General features: G+C 36.7%; 1 protein-coding gene across 2 annotated transcripts in view; it reads left to right on the forward strand.

The window, feature by feature from the left end:
• ITFG1 (integrin alpha FG-GAP repeat containing 1) overlaps window positions 1-16,791 on the forward strand; it is a 237,069-nt gene that overhangs the window by 19,530 nt on the left and 200,748 nt on the right. For both annotated transcript variants that reach the window (XR_014805953.1, XM_021094239.2), the window contains exon 6: window positions 13,954-14,048. Coding sequence is in view for 1 of the 2 variants with exons in the window: in XM_021094239.2 (XP_020949898.2) it covers window positions 13,954-14,048 (95 nt within the window). In the remaining variant the exon portion in view is untranslated. The remainder of the gene's footprint in view (window positions 1-13,953; window positions 14,049-16,791) is intronic.

Here is a 16,791-nt window from a genome sequence, read left to right on the forward strand (position 1 = left end):
CTGTTCTGCTGTTGGTTGCTTGTAATGAATTTTTTATTTCAGTTATTGTATTTTGCATCTCTGCCTGTTTAAGTTTTAAATCTTGTATTTCTTTGCTCCGTGTTTCCTGTAAATTATCAATCTTTGCCTCCAGTTTATTTCCAATGTCTTGCATCATCTTTAGCATCATCACTCTAAAGTCTTTTTCCTGGAGGTTGATCATCTCCAGATCACTTAGCTGTTTTTCTTAGGTTTTTTCTTTCTTCCTTATCTAAATTATGGTTCTTTGCCTTTTCCTTTTTATAGGTTTTTGGTATGGTGTCCTTTTTGCAGAAAGTAGAGTTGTGGCCTCTCTTACTTCTGATGTCTTCCCCTCTTGTAGCTGAAGTTGGTACTGGGGTTTGCCGTAGACTTCCTGATGGGAGGGACTGGTGCCTGCCCACTGGTAGGTGGGGCTGCTTTCTATCCCTCTGGTGGGTGGGGCGTTGTTTCTGGGTGAGACCAGAGATGGCTGTGTGCCTGGGGAGGGGGGAGGTCTTTAGGCAGCCTGTTTACTGATGGGTGGAGCTGTGATCCCACCTGGATTATTGTTTGTCCTGGGGCTTCTCAGTGCTGATGGGTGGGGCCAGATTTTCCTAAAATGGCAGCTAATGAATATTCCCCAGAGCTTTGCCTCCAGTGTCCTTCCGCCACAATTAGCCACAGTCACCCTGTGTTTTCCTAGGACATCCTCCACAAACTGCAGTCACATCCATCCCAGATTCCTGTGGAGCCTCTGCTTTGCCCTGGGACCTAGTGTGCTTGAAAGTCTGTGTGTACCTTTGAAGAATGGGGTCTCCGTTTCCTGTGCAGAAGCCCCACTGGCCTTCAATGCCACATGTTCCAGGGGCTCGTTCTCCCAGTGCCAGATCCCCAGGTGTGGGGACTTGATGTGGGCCTTAGAACTCTCACTCCTATGGGAGTTCTGTGTCTGTGATACAGTTACTTTCCAGTCTGTGGGCTTCCCACCCAGGAGGTATGGGCTATATCTCATAGTCGCCCCTCCTACCTCTTGATGGGGCCTCCTCTTTGTCTTCTGGAATAGGATATCTTTTTGAATGTTTCCAGTCCATTTGGTTGAAGGTTTCTCAGCATTTGGTTGTAATTTTATTGTTTTTATGAGAGAAGGTGAGCTCCAGTGCTTCTATTCCATCACATTAATCCCGTCTAAACCTTTTCAAAGTTAAGCCGTAGATATAGGAAGAAGCTTTAGCAGATGACTTAGAATTGTATATGCTGTGATTATTTCTCTTCTTTCTTTCTTTTTTTTTTTTAATTGTCTTAGGGCCCCATCCCTCAGCATATGGAGGTTCCCAGGCTAGGGGACCAAATGGAGCTGTAACTGTCAGCCTGTGCCACAGCCACAGCAACATGGGATCCAAGCCACATCTGCAAGCTACACCACTGCTCACGAAAACACCAGATCCTTAACCCACTGAGCAAGTCCAGGGGTCAAACCCACCTCCTCATGGTACTAATGAGGTTCATTAACCACTGAGCCACAATGGGAACTCCAGCTGTGATTATTTCAAGTAGAATTTTACTTAAGGATCCATAATTTTATTTTCCTGGAGTCCTGCTAGAAGCTGTTGAGGGGTCAGTTAAATGACTCATGAGTCCCTGGTGATTTATTTATGCTTTTTTTTTTTTTAATGTTCTGGTTGGCAGTGTTGTGATCTTTTGATTGTTTCTAAATGAATTTATGACGTTATTCTCAAAATTTACTCACTTTGCATTTTGTTAACTCTTACAATTGTTAGATGTGTATTAGTGGTAATAATTCAGAAAGTTAGCTTCTTATGAGGAAAGCATAGTTTTCTAGGTTTTGTGTAAGTAAATTTGACGGTAATATTTCATCATGAATATTGATGACATTTAAAAGTGTGGGGTTTTTTTTTGTTTTTTGTTTTTGTTTTTTGGTTTTTTTTGCTCTATAGGGCCGCACCTGTGGCATATGGAAGTTCCCAGCCTAGGGGTTGAATAGGACCTACAACAGATGGCCTACACCACAGCGCCAACAGCACAGGATCCAAGCTGCTTCCATGACCTGTACCACAGCTCATGGCAATGCAGGATCCTTTTAACCTACTGAGCGAGGCCAGGGATTGAACCCACATCCTCATGGATGATAGATAGTCAGGTTCATTAATTGCTGAGCCACAAAGGGAATTTCCTTAAAAGTGTTTTGATTGCAACAAATTTCTGCCAGTGTATATCAAAATTTCATTTTCTTTGAAGATAAGCCATTTTGTTTTATTACTATTTGGATAGGTATTGAAAAAAGTCTATTTTAAAACAAGCATAGAATACCACTGAACTATACACATAAAAATGGTTAATATGGAGTTCCCCTGGTGGTTCAGCTGTAATGAACCTGACTAGTATCCTTGAGGACACATTTTCAATCCCTGGCCTTCCTCAGTAGGTTAAGGATCCAGTATTACCGTGAGCTCTGGTGTACATTATAGACGTAGCTTGGATCTGGCATTGCTGTGGCCGTGGCATAGGCTTGCAGCTGAAGCTCAACTTCAACCCCTAGCCTGGGAACTTCCATTTGCCATGGGAGCAGCCCTAAAAAGACACACACACACACACACAAACTGGTTAAGATGAGGAGTTCCTATTGTGACTCAGTGGGTTAAGAATCTTACATAGGAGTTCCCATTGTGGCTTAGTGGGTTAAGAACCTGACATAGTGTCTGTCAGGATGGGGGTTCTATTTGTGGCCTTTCTCATTGGCTTAAGGGTCCAGCATTGCCACAAGCTGTGGCATAGGTCACAGATGCAGCTCAGTTCTCGTGTTGCATTGGCTGTAGCCTAGGCTAGGGGTCAAATTGCAGCAGCACCTCCAATTTGATCCCTAGCCTGGGAACTTCCATATACTACAGGTGTGGCCCCCCCAAAAAAAGAAAAAAATGGTTAAGATGGTTTTATGTTATGTATATTTATCCACAATGAAAAGATTAGAAAAAGAAAAATAAGTGCAGTTACAAGTGGCTATGTCTAGAGCAGACTTTGAATAAGATTGGTATGTATTATTTCACTTTAGCGTAAAATGAATCAAAATAATTTATAATTTCTGAAAATAAAGTTTAAGTCCTCTTTCATTCTTATTGCATGTTTTAAGAACGTGTACACTGTTGAAAATGCTCTACACCTACTTGATTTTTAACGGTCCAGAGAACTGGGCTTGAGCTGCAGTTCCTACATTGAGGCTTCTCCTAAGACTGCCTACTCTCCTGTCTCCCTGCCCAGGGGCCAGTGCTGCTAGGGACATCTCTTTGTTACTCTGAGTTTTTACTGTTGTACACTCTGTGGAGGTAAGAACGTTCAGGCAAAATAAGGATATATCTGAAAGAAATCTCCACATTTTTTCTTAGGAACATAAGATGCTGTTTCTGAGAGGTCCTTAAGATTTATCTGGTCTGTCCTACACTTTTGAATTCTAATAGAGGCCTGAGAGTGAGTGAATGATCCATCATGTGTTTACCAGGGTAATGTTGTTCTCCAGTGATACTTCTTTTCCCACTCTTCTCTCCTGTATCCTTACTCCCCACTGTGCCCTTCCAGAAGAAGCATACCTTGGGGTTGCATAGCTTATTGTCCCCTGTGGGGCTTGAGGTTGGATAGGGAAGGATGAGAAGAAAGAGGATCTTAAACAAGCCCATTTGCTTTCTTATATATCTACTTAGTAACTCTGGGGTTGGCAATTGTCTCATAGTTTTTCTTACAACAGAGAGCTATGTAGCTAAAGAGGCTCTTTCAAAGAAGTGTCTAATTCACAGGTTAACTTAACCTCGAAATGTATAAATAAATGGTGGAGCCGGGATTTGAATCTTGGTCTTCCAGGTTCTAAAGCCTGCTTGTACTTTCACCTTCAACTCTGTACAGCCATTACCATTTTTGTAGTCACAGTACCTTTGGCAGTGCTTCTACACAATGAGCTTTGACTTCCTCATAGCATAGTGGTTGTTTTCCAAGAAGGAACAGACCAACAAGTGTAGATAGAAACTGCAGATCTCTTTAACTGAAGCCCAGTCCTGGCAATCAAACAGCATCACTTCTTCATGCATTCTACTGGTCAAAATAGATCAAAGAACTAGCTAGGATTCTAGGAGATTTGAGGGTTTTAGATTCTTCCTGTTGATGTGGGCATGGCTTAATCAAAATACAAAAGAGCATGTGGGATGGGAAATATTGTGACCATCTTTGGATACACAATGTAGTAGGCTGTTACCTACAGAAAAATAGATATTTTACCTACTGCAAGTAAAGACTTGGAAGGGACTAGTTAAACAACTATATCCTTTTGTAGATACTTCTACCTAAAATCAGTCGAGCCTGTTTTCACTATAACTTTCTCCTCCTTCATATGCAAGTGCTATATTCCTTGCCCTTCCTAAATCTCACTAATGATACATTTCCTGGGGAGTAAAAACCCATAGGGCACCAAATACAAGGATACTAAACTAATCGAATTTCCAGTTTTTCTCTTTTTTGAAATGCCTGTTTGTCTTCAGATGAAACGTGGCAGCAAAAAGAGGGACCATTTTGATCCACATTGAGATGTTCTGAAATGAGATGTGTTAGAGTAGGGTTGTGGGAGTAATGGCAGTTTTGTTTAGTGACTTTGCCTCCTCCATTCCCTGACTACTATCAAAGAATCCATAATTGTTGAGAGAGGGTCCTGGGAGAGCAAAGCAAAGAGCAGCTGTAAGAAACACCACATTCAACAAAACAGACCTTTCCACTATCCTTAGTGCTCTATGCCTAAGACATATAATTAAATGGGAAAAAAGTACTTTTCATACCAATGAACTTTCGGATCATGACAGTGATTATTTCACATGTGGCTGGAATGTTCTCTAGGATTACCAAATCCACGGATAAAACTTTCACCTAAATTTTCATATTTGTTATGTATTTTCTATAATGTACATAAAACTATTTTTTTCAAATCATAACAAGAAAATTCCATTTAAAGTCAAGCATGTTATTTTATGAAATGTTTACAATTTTCTTTCTCCTATTGATAGAAAATTTACATTGGCTCCTGAGCCAAATAATTTTTTGCAGCATATAGCTTTCTTATTTACTAAAATCAATTTGTTATATATAAAACAATAAAAGAAATGGCATTATCTCTCATTTTTATAATCTGTTTTTATTTAATTACTCCAAAAGACAGATACCAGAGTTCAATATTAACATACATTTAGTGCTCTATTATGTCTCTTATCACACTTACTGTTAGAAATAATTTTAGCTGTACTTTGTATTGCATTGCTTTAAGTTCATTAAAGATAAACAGCATGTTGCTTTGCTATCCTGTTTTTATAACCTAGTTTATGAAAATAGATAAATCAATTTATCAAAATTAGGTTTTTTTTATCTTTACTGCTTTTAGTAGTCTTTCCCACAATATATAAACTGTACTTTTCTCCACAGGTTTTAAAATATTTCTTGAAACACTTATTAACACATTTATTTGAATTGAAAAAAATGAAGTCAAACTCTTTCTGATAGAAAATAACTTTCGTTTGGGGATTACCTTGACATTGATGACTGGCTTTGCTGATTGGATTATATGGCAGGCATTTGCCATAAATTCAATGAGCTAAATCAGCAGCTCTAAATTTTTTCTTTTACTTATATTATGGACAATTTTAAATATATGCAGAGGTAAAGAGAATGGGACAGTGAATTTGCATATAATACACCTGTCATCCAGCTACAGTTATCAACTCTTGGCCAGTCATTTTTTTTTTTTTTTTTTTTTTTAATTCCTTTTTATGGCCACACCTGTGGCATTTGGAAGTTCCTGAGCAGGATCCTGACCTGTTACCTACACTGCAGCTTGCGGCACCACAGGATCCTTAACCCACTTAGCAAGGCCAGGGATCCAACCTGCATCCTCATGGGCACTATGTTGGATTCTTAACCCACCGAACCACAGTAACTCCAGTTCTTGGCCAGTCGTATCTCATTCACACCTTTTCCTTCATTTCTCTCTGTACCTCCCTCCCTAGGCATTTTAACCTATAAATATTTCAGGGTATATCTCTAAAAAATGAAGATGTTTTAAAGATACATAATCACAATGTATTTATCAAACCTAAAAAATTAAGAGTAAACTCTTAATAGTAAATTTAAGTTTCCAGGGAGATTTTAATGAACACATATGAACAAGATTTCTTAGCATCTATATCTATAATGATGAAGAAAAGGAGTAGGCCTTGTACTGAATCTTGTCTCATTCTAGCAATGTCATGATATTCTAAAGATAAATAAACTAATATATTTTAGAGTTCCATTCATCTCTTCAAAAAATGCATTTCCAATAAAATATTACCTTTGGTTTAATGAGTTATCAAAGCATATATGTGTTTTCGTCAATTGTACCATAATAGTTAAAGTAGCTCAACGTCAGAGATATTTTTTCAGACACCTGGATATATAAACAAAGCCAGTTTAATTACCAGTTTGAAAATGTACATTTCTGTGATAAAGTGATCGCTAAAAAGACGTCACATATAAAAACACTTTACATCATGATAAAGTTTTGTAAGAAAAATAGAAGTACAGATTCAAGGATAAAGGGAAGAAGACCTTGTTTATATGGTTTGTGGGGGGGGTGGATGATGGAGGATAATAATCAGTATGGTATCACTGTTCCACTAGATGTATTTTTGAGAGTAACTTAAATTTTTTCATTGAAGTATAATAACTGTACAATAATTATATAGATTACAAATGTACAGTATAGGGATTCACAATTTTTAAAAGTTACGCTCCATTTATAGTTATTATGAAATACTGGCTATATTTCCTGTGTTGTACAGTATTGCCTTGTAGCTTGTTTGTTTTTTGTTTTTGTGGTTTTTTTTTTTTTTTTTTTTTTTTTGGTCTTTTTGCCTTTTCTAGGGCCGCTCCCAAGCAGTATGTGGAGATTCCCAGGCTAGGGGTCTAATCGGAGACGTAGCCACCGGCCTACGCCAGAGCCACAGCAATGCCAGATCCAAGCTGTGTCTGCAACCTACGCCACAGGCTCACAGCGACTCCGGATCCTTAACCCACTGAGCAAGACCAGGCATCAAACCTGCAACCTCATGGTTCCTAGTCGGATTCGTTAACCACTGCACCACGAGACGGGAACTCCTACAGCTTGTTTTATACTTAGTAGTTTGTACGTCCTACCCCTGTATTGCCCCTACCCTCTTCTTTCTTCCCACTGGTAACCTCTAGTTTGTTCCCTGTGTCTATTTATGATATATTTTTAGATTTCATATGTAAGTGATACATTCAATATTTGTCCTCTTATTTAGCACAGTGCCCTCCAGGTCCTTCCATGTACCTGCAAATGGCAAAAATTTGTTCTTTTTTATGGCCGAGTAGTATTCCAGTGTGTGTGTGTGTGTGTGTGTGTGTGTGTGTATTCATTCATCTATTGTTAGACACTTAGGTTACTATCTTAGCTATTTAAAATAATGCTACTGTGTGTATGTATTTTTCAAATTGGTGTTTTGGGGGTTTTTTTGGATATATTCCCCAGGAGTAGAATTGCTGGATCATAATGGTAGCTCTATTTATAGTATTTGAGAAACCCCCATACTGTTTCCCACAATGGTTGTACCAGTTTACATTCCCATAAGCAGTGTACAAGAGTTCCCTTTTCTCCATATCCTCACCAGCATTTCATATTTATGTTCTTTTTGTTTTTGTCTTTTTTTTTTTCTTTTTTTTTTTGGTATTTTCTAGAGCCACACCCACGGCATATGGAGGTTCCCAGGCTAGGGGTCGAATTGGAGCTACAATTCGCTGGCTACACCGCAGCTCACGGCAACGCTGAATCTTTAACCCACTGAGCGAGGCCAGGGATCAAATCCGCAACCTCATGGTTCCTAGTCGAATGTGTTAACGACTAAGCCACCACAGGAACTCTATATTTGTGTTCTTTCTGATGATATTCTGATATGAGATAATATCTCATTGTGGTTTTTATTTACATTTACCTCATAATTAGCAGTGCTGAGCATCTTTTCATGTGCCTTTTGGCCATCTGCATTTCCTCTTTGGAAAAATGTTTATTCAGTTCTTTTGCCCTTTTTTAAATTGGGTTGTTCGGGTTTTTTTGATGTTGAGTTGTATGAGCTGTTTGTATATGTTCGATGTTAATCCCTTCTCAGTAATATCATTTGCAAATATTTTCCCCCATTGAGTACATTTTCTTTTCATTTTGTCAGTGGTTTCCTTTACTCTGCAAAAGCTTTTAGGTTTTAACTAGTTCCTCTTTGTTTATTTTTGCTTTTATGTCCTTTGCTTTAGGAGAAGGATCCCAAAAAAAATATTACTGCAGTGTATGTCAAAGAGTGTCTTGCCCTGTTTTCCTCTAGGAGTTTTATTTTTGTATTTTTTTTTTCAAATTCTCTTTTTTTATTTTTTATTTATATTTATTTATTTATTTATTTATTTTGCCATTTCTAGGGCCGCTCCCGCGGCATATGGAGATTCCCAGGCTAGCGGTCGAATCGGAGCTGTAGCCGCTGGCCTATGTCACAGCCACAGCAACACAGGATCTGAGCCACATCTGCAACCTATACCACAGCTCACGGCAACACCGGATCCTTAATCCACTGAGCAAGACCAGGCATCGAACCTGCAACCTCATGGTTCCCAGTCAGATTTGTTAACCACTGAGCCACGACAGGAACTCCCTCTAGGAGTTTTATAGTGTCTGGTCTTACATTTAGGTGTTTAATCCATTTTGAGTTTATTTTTATATGTAGTGTTAAGGGAATGGTCTAATTTCATTGTTTTATCTGGAGCTGTCCAGTTTTCCCAGCCCCACTTATTGACAAGACTGTCTTCTCTTCATTGTATATTCCTACTTCCCTTGTCATAGTTTAATTGATCATAAGTGCATGGGTTTATTTCTGGACTTTATGTTCTGCGCCATTGATAAGAGCAATCATTTTATTTTAAAAATCAGCAATTCACATAGACTTAAAACTATGTATTTTGGTAAGATGATGAAAACATTTATTTCACCTTCTTAGAAATAAACTTAAATGTGTTAAGGGGTATATAGTTTTTCTAAATTCTTTTAGAGTCTGTCTGAGCAAAAATGTTTCCAGACTACTGGACTAGGCACCTTAAAGAAGTATGGTAGACCTATCTCCTAGTGACTGCTTTTACTGACCATCTTAAATAATGCTAATTCAGTACAGGCAGATCATTGAAAAGGAGGTGGATTAGCAGTCATTTCTAAGAGCAGTTACCACAAGCAACTAACGCTACTGTTGACATTCATTACATTTAAATTCATCCTTCGGTAAATGCTATTCTTTGAGATTAAGGGCGATGATGCCCACAAAGTAGAACACCTTGATATAATATTTCCTGTGCTGGGGCGGGGACTAAAAATTGGAATTTTCTACAAAGATCAAGAAATGTCAACAGATAGACTCGACATGACTCAGAACTGCCCACTTTTTCATCTCTGCTGTTTCTTCTTTTATCATCAGAGCAGTTTGTATCTGTGACCTTGGCTTTTAAATGGAGCTGAGAAGATTATAGTTTATATGGGTATAGTTGCTTGAAACATGTGATGTCTAGTTCTTATTGAAAAACTGTGTTGTGTACAAACAGCAACATTAAAAGCAGAAAGAAACCTTATTTGCAGCTATTTAAATTTTTAACAAATTAGTTCTGTTAGCTGTAAAATATTCAGTTTTCAGTCATCTTAAAATTCACCACAAAAGAAATAAAAACTTTTTCCCTCTCTCCTGACCTTTGGCAGGTGTCAGCATGGTAAATAGACAGTGCATATAAAATAAACCCTAGGGATCTGCTAAAACGCCTTTTAAGAGATGTTAATGTAAAATATCAGAGTAAAACTTGAAATACTATGAAAAACTTGAGTATTGATTTGAAATGTTCAAGAAAGCAAGGTTACAATTAATATTTTGTTAAGAGTTGCAAACTTAAATGCCTAATGGGGCCCAGAAAGAAACCAAAGTGAACGAGTAGTTTGGGAAGTTTGGAGCTTCTTCACCTGCCTGTATGCTGTAGCTCTTTCTGAAAAGATTGGTTGTCAGACCTTGTGATATTTCAGGAGAAGCTGGAAATACTGATTTTTATTTGAAATCTTATTTTTATTTTGTTTTACATATGAATTCAAAAATGTTTAAACAATGTATAGGTCAAATAAAACACATCTTCATACTGGATTTGGCCCATAGTCTGACACTTTATGACTTTTGCTTTGTCACCGTTCTAGATTATTCCTTTGAAATGTACATTTTGTTAAACGGTTCTTGGGACAAAATGTCACAAGTTAGTTGAGGGTTTTCAAAATTCTAGCTCTAACTTACTTCACAGCAAACCTATGAAAAATTCTATAGGGAATGAGATCAATAACTGCTCGAGTAGTAAAGACAGCTACATGATGACGTCATGGAGCTCAACTCTGTCAAAGCTTGTATTTTTTAATCCACTTTTGGCCTATAATTACAAATTTGTTGGGACCATTAGAAAAATCTTCTGAAATGACTTTGTGTCAAACTTGTCATAGAATCTCTAGCTTGATTCTGACTATTTTGTAAGTAATTAAAAGTATTTAATGCTTGGAATTTAAAGAACTGATGAACAAATGGCATGTCTTAAAAAGAAGTGAACCAATCATTATTAAATTGAATTTAGTTGCAGTTATTTTAAGCATCTCTAACCTTGTGTAGTATGAAAGGAAAACATGACATGAATGCTTGACATTGAAATACCACACAAATGCTAAATAAAATTTTCCAGTGTATGTTAATATTTTCTTATCATCATAACCTTATATTGCAGGGGTTTGGTTAAACTAATAAAATCAAGATGTATTAATACTGCTTAGTTGTTTGTCTTTGTTGAGGTTATAGGTAAGACCCAGTACATGCTAAAAAGAATATACAAGAACATTATTGGGAAAAAGTTCTGTTCATAGAACATGGACCCTTTGTGTGGAGAAAGTTTTCTCCTGTTGAAGTTCCCATTATGGCTCAGCAGAAGCGAATCCGACTAATATTTATCAGGTCGCAGTTTGGATCCCTGGCCTCACTTAGTGGGTTAAGGATGTGGCGTTACCATGAGCTGTGGTGTAGGAGATGCAGCTTGGATCTAGCATTGCATGGGCCAGCGGCTACAGCTCCTATTCGACCCATCACCTGGGAATTTCCATGTGCCGTGGATGCGGGCCTCGGAAAGAAAAAAAAAAAGAAAGAAAAGAAAATTCTCAATTGTCTCTCTCCACACGTTACGAACACTTCAAAACTAAATTCACAGATGAACCTTGTTTACTGTCTACTCAAGTGGCTAGTTTGTTGACAATTGAGTTGGACTTAATTAGCCTTTAATTGCTCTTCAGAGATGACATATCTATGCTTCCATATTGGACTGGACATAGTACTGTGAAGAAAAAATAGCAAATGCTAACTAGAAGTAGAGAAGAATAGGGGGTGCCACTTGAGACTATGGTTCAGTCCAGTCAGTGTTTGATGACTGAATTAAGATTCAGTTCAGCCAGTATTTGGGAGTCAGGTCCTGGTTAGGCACTGCAGATTCAAATATTCAGGCTACCTGGGGTATACTCTCAGAGAAGTTGCTCAAGTAACTTGAATGCAAGCCAAAGTGCCATTGGTAGAGAAAAGTGTAACAGGAAAACAGAGAAAAGGCCTTTGGGAGGAAGCTGATGTAAGCAGAGCCTTGATAAGTGGGGTTGGCTTTGACACTGGAATGTTCTTCCCTGTTGAGAAATTGTAGAGGAATGATTTTGTTGAAACTTGCTCTTTCTATAATTCTTGATAGTCTACCAGTGTGACCTTCCTGATTTCAATAAATATACTGTGGTTACCTTAGATTTTAACATTAGGAGAAAATAAAGGTATATGAAAACTTTGTACTGTTGGTTTTTTAATGAGATAAAATTCACATAACCTTACTAAAATTAACCATTACTGAATGTACAATTTAATGATATTTAGAACACTTACAACATTGTGCAACCATCACTTAGTAACAATAATAGTTTTTTGTCTCCAAAAGGAAACCCTTTGCCCATTAAGCAGTCACTCTCCCTTTCCTCGCTACTCCCAGCACCTGTTAACTACTCTGCCTTCTGTCTAGGATTTTCCTGTTACAGGTATTTCACATAAATGAAATCATACCAGGTATAACCTTTTGAGTCAGGGTTCTTTCACATAGTATTATATTTTAAAGATTCATCCATATTGTACCATGTATCAGTACTCCAGTTCTTTTTATGTCTAAATAATATTTCTGTTTTATGGATATATGACATTTTGTTTATCCATTCATCCATTGGTGAATGTCTGGGTTATTTCTACTTTTGAGCCATTGTGAACAGTGCTGCTAAGCACATTCACGTACCAGTATTTACTTGAACATCTGTTTTTCAATTCTTACGGGTATATACCTAGGTATAGAAATGTAGGGTCATATGGTAATCCATTGTTTGATTTTTGGAAGAACTACCCAACTGTTTTCCACAACTAATGCACCATTTTATATTCCCAACAGCAATGTATGAGAGTTCCTACTTCTTTTAGCTGTTTGATCCATTTGAGTTAATTTTGGATATGTAGGGGTCTAAATTCAATCTTTTGCATGGCTCAAAACCTTGGAATTAACATTTGTAAAAGATACTCATCATTCTCACCGGCCTTGGAAAAATACCACCCATTATATTATTAAATTAATTTTTCTTACGCTTGAAAGAATCAAAGACAAAAATATAAGACATAAAACTCTTAGGAGAAAGCATAGGGTTCAATTTTCATAACCTTGGATCTGGAAATGGATTCTTAGATCTGACACCAAAAGAATAAGACATAAGAAAAATTAGATGAACTGGATTCATCAAATTAAAAACTTTTTTATAGCATGGGACACTATCAAGAAACTGAAGAAGTTCAGAACGGGAGAAAATATTGGCAAATCATATATCAGAAAAAGATCTAGAATCCACTCTATATATAAAGAACTCTCACAACTCAAAACAATGAATAACCCAATTTAAATATAGGCTAAGAATTTGAGTAGACACTTCTCCAAAGATATACAAGTACATAATAAGCGTGTGAAAACATACTTAACATCATTAGACATTAGGAAAATATAAATGAAAGAAACCACAGGAACCCTACAGGATAGCTCTAATAAAACACGGGAACAGTAATAAGTGTTCACAATGGAATGGAGATATTGGAACCTTATCATACATTGCTAGTGAGAATGTCGAATGCTGAAGCCACTTTGGAAAACAGTTTGGCAGTTCTTCAGACAGTCAAACGTAGAGTTACCAGCAACTTTGACCCAGAAACTTTACTCCTAGGTATATAACCAAAAGGTTTGAAAATATATGTATATTTCCACATGCAAACTTGTCATATGAGTATTCATAGTAGTGTCATTTATAATAGCCAGGAATGGAAACAAGTCAAATGCCCAACAGTTGAACAGATAAACAAAAAATATAGCCATATAATTAAATATTATTTAGGCATAAAAAAGACTGAAGTACTGACACACGCTACAACATGGGTGAACCTGAAAGTACTATTTCAAGTGAAAGCAACCAGGCACAAAAGGCCACTTGTATGAGTCCATTTATATGAAATGTCCAAAGTAGGGAAATCCATAAAGACAGAAAGAAAATTAGTGTTTGCCAGAGGCTTGAGGGAGGGAAGAATGAGAAGTTACTGATGAATATAGTTTCTTCTAGAGGTGAGGAAAATGTTGTGAAATTAGATAGTGGTGATGGTTGCACACTGAACCTACTGAAACTCACTCTAAAAGAATGAATTTTAGAGTATGTGAAATAGCTCCAGAATAGATAAACTTTTAAAATAACTTAAGGTTTTGTTTTGTTTTGTTTAGGAATTTATCATGGCATCCTGCATTGACTACTAAAAGTAAAATGCGAATTCCACATTCTCATGCATTCATTGATCTGACTCAAGATTTTACAGCTGGTAAGTTGCACATAAATGTAAAATACAAATCTTTTAGACTCCCAAAGAATGATGAGATTTTTACTGTTTTCTCAGTAATCATTTACTATTGAATTGAATGTTCAAATCAAAATGTTAAAAGGTTATAAGGAAGTCAGTGATATCAGATACATGTAAAAAGTATTAGGTGTAATAAATGTCTTCAGTTATTGTTTTTGCTCTTTGTTAACCATATCACAATTTGGATTCTCCACTTATGAATTCACGATAATTCAGTTATATGTTACCTAATGTCTCTTTCCCTTTCCATTTAAAAATTATTGGCTAATAAATGCTGTAAACTACATGAGTGAACCTATCTACAAAATTGAAATAGACTCACAGACAAGAACAGACTTATGGGTTGCCAGCGGGGAGAGGAGAGGGAGTTGGATGGACTAGGAATTTGTGGTTAATAGATGTGAACTATTACATTTAGAATGGATAGACAGTGAGGACCTATTATATAGTACAGGGAACTATATCTAATCTCCTGGGATAGACTATATATACACACACACACACCTATGACTGAGTCACTTTGCTGTAGAGCAGAAATTGGCATAAACTTGTAAATCGACTATACTTTAATCAAAAATTTGAAAAATAAATGCTGTAAACTTAATTATAAGAGATATATTTAACTTATGTATTAAATAATTTCAAAGATTTTAAAACTTTTTAGGAGTTCCCGTCGTGGCTCAGTGGTCAACGAATCCGACTAGAAACCATGAGGTTGCGCATTCGATCCCTTGCCTTGCTCAGTGGGTTAACGATCCGGCGTTGCCGTGAGCTGTGGTGGAGGTCGCAGACGCGGCTTGGATCCCAGTTGCTGTGGCTCTGATGTAGGCCGGCAGCTACAGCTCCAATTAGACCCCTAGCCTGGGAACCTCCTTATGCCTCAGGAGTAGCCCTAGAAAAGGCAAAAAGACAAAAAAAAAAAAAAAAAACTTCTTATTATGGAAAATTTTAAACGTAGAAAAGCAGGCAGAATAGTATGATATACTCACATTTACTCATCACCTAGCTTCAAGATAATCAACATATGGGAAATCTTGTTTCATCTGTATAACCACCATGAGCCCCTCCCATCCCAGTAATTTCAAAGGAAAGCCCAAATATTATATCATTTCACATAAATATTTCAGTCTGTATCTGTAAATGATAATTTTTTATCTTTAATAACCATGAGGTCATTTTCAAACATAAAACAATTTAACAATATTCCCTTAATATCCAATATTATTCACTATTTAAAATGTCCCAATTCTCTCCTAATTATTTATCTCCTAATTAATTATCAAATCAAGATCTAAACAAGGTACATGCCTAGACAAAAATCTGTCTTAGAAGATTTCTCAGAGTCGGGGTTTTGCTGGTTCTATCCATAGGGTGTTAAGAAACATGATTAGGCTCTCTCTATTGTGATGTTAAGATTGATCAGTTGTTTTCTTTACCATGGACTGTTCATTATAATGCTCTCCTCATGGTTTTAGCAGCTATTGATGATCATTGTCAGGTCTATTATTTCAGTAGGAGTTACAAAATCATAGCACCCTAAATCTATCACTTCTCATCATATATTATTCGCTGGAATTTTCTATTTAAAAAAAAAAAAAAACTGTCATTATCTTTTTAGTCATCTGAGCTACAGCTGAGGCAGGGAGGTTAAATGCTTGAATTTTCTTCCTTCTCATCTTTTTTCCAATTTTTTTTAATGTGGTAAAATATGCATAACATAAAATTTACCATCTTAACCATTTTAAGTTCAGTAGTATTAAATATACTCATAATACCGTCTAACTCTCTACATCCTGTAAAACTGAAACTCTATACCCATTAAATAACTCCACATTCATCCCTTTCTCCTAGCCTCAGGCAACCACTATTCTATTTTCTTTCTATCTCTGTTTTTAACTACTCTAAGTACTTCAAATGAGTGAAATCATATAGCATTTGTTATTTCATGAATGGCTTATTTCACTTGGCATAATGTGCTTAAAAATTCATCCATGTTGTAGCATGTGTCAGAATTTTCTTCCTTTTTGAAGCTGAATTGTGTATAAACCCTATTTTGCTCAGCTTCCACGTTTTAGCTATTGTGAATACTGCTATGAACTACGATTGTGAATAGTGCTATGAACATGGATGTACAAACATCTCTAAGAGACCCTGCTTTCAATTCTTTGGGGTATACACCTAGAAGTGGAGTTGCTAGATCATATTGTATTTCTATGTTTAATTTTTTGAGGAAAGGCCATTACAGCAACTTTATCATGTTACATTCCCACCAACAATATACAAGGGTTCCAATTTCTCCATAGTGTCAATATTTGTTATTTTGGTGGTAGCCGTTCTAATAGGTATAATGTGGTATCTCATTGAAGTTTTGATTTGAATTTTTCCTAGTGATTAGTGAAGTTGAACACTTTTCATGTGGGTATTAGCCATCTGCATATCTTTTTGGAAAAACAGCTATTCATGTCCTTTGCTCATTTTTCTTAATTGGGTTGTTTCTTTAGTGTTGTTGATTTTTGTTCAGAATATTGCTCCCTCATCATATACATGATTTACAAATATTTTCTCTCATTCTGTGGGATCCCTTTTTACTCTATTGATTGTTTCTTTGGATGCAATTTTTTTTTTTTTTTAATTTCATGAAGTCCTTTTCTCTCTCTCTCTCTCTCTCTCTCTCTCTCTTTTTTTTTTTTTTTTTTTTTTTTTT

Source organism: Sus scrofa, chromosome 6 (genome assembly GCF_054392235.1).
Source record: "Sus scrofa isolate SSC_HxYL_T2T_F1_AM1 chromosome 6, Sscrofa_HxYL_maternal_Yorkshire_Landrace_v2.0, whole genome shotgun sequence".
NCBI classification, from domain to species: domain Eukaryota; kingdom Metazoa; phylum Chordata; class Mammalia; order Artiodactyla; family Suidae; genus Sus; species Sus scrofa.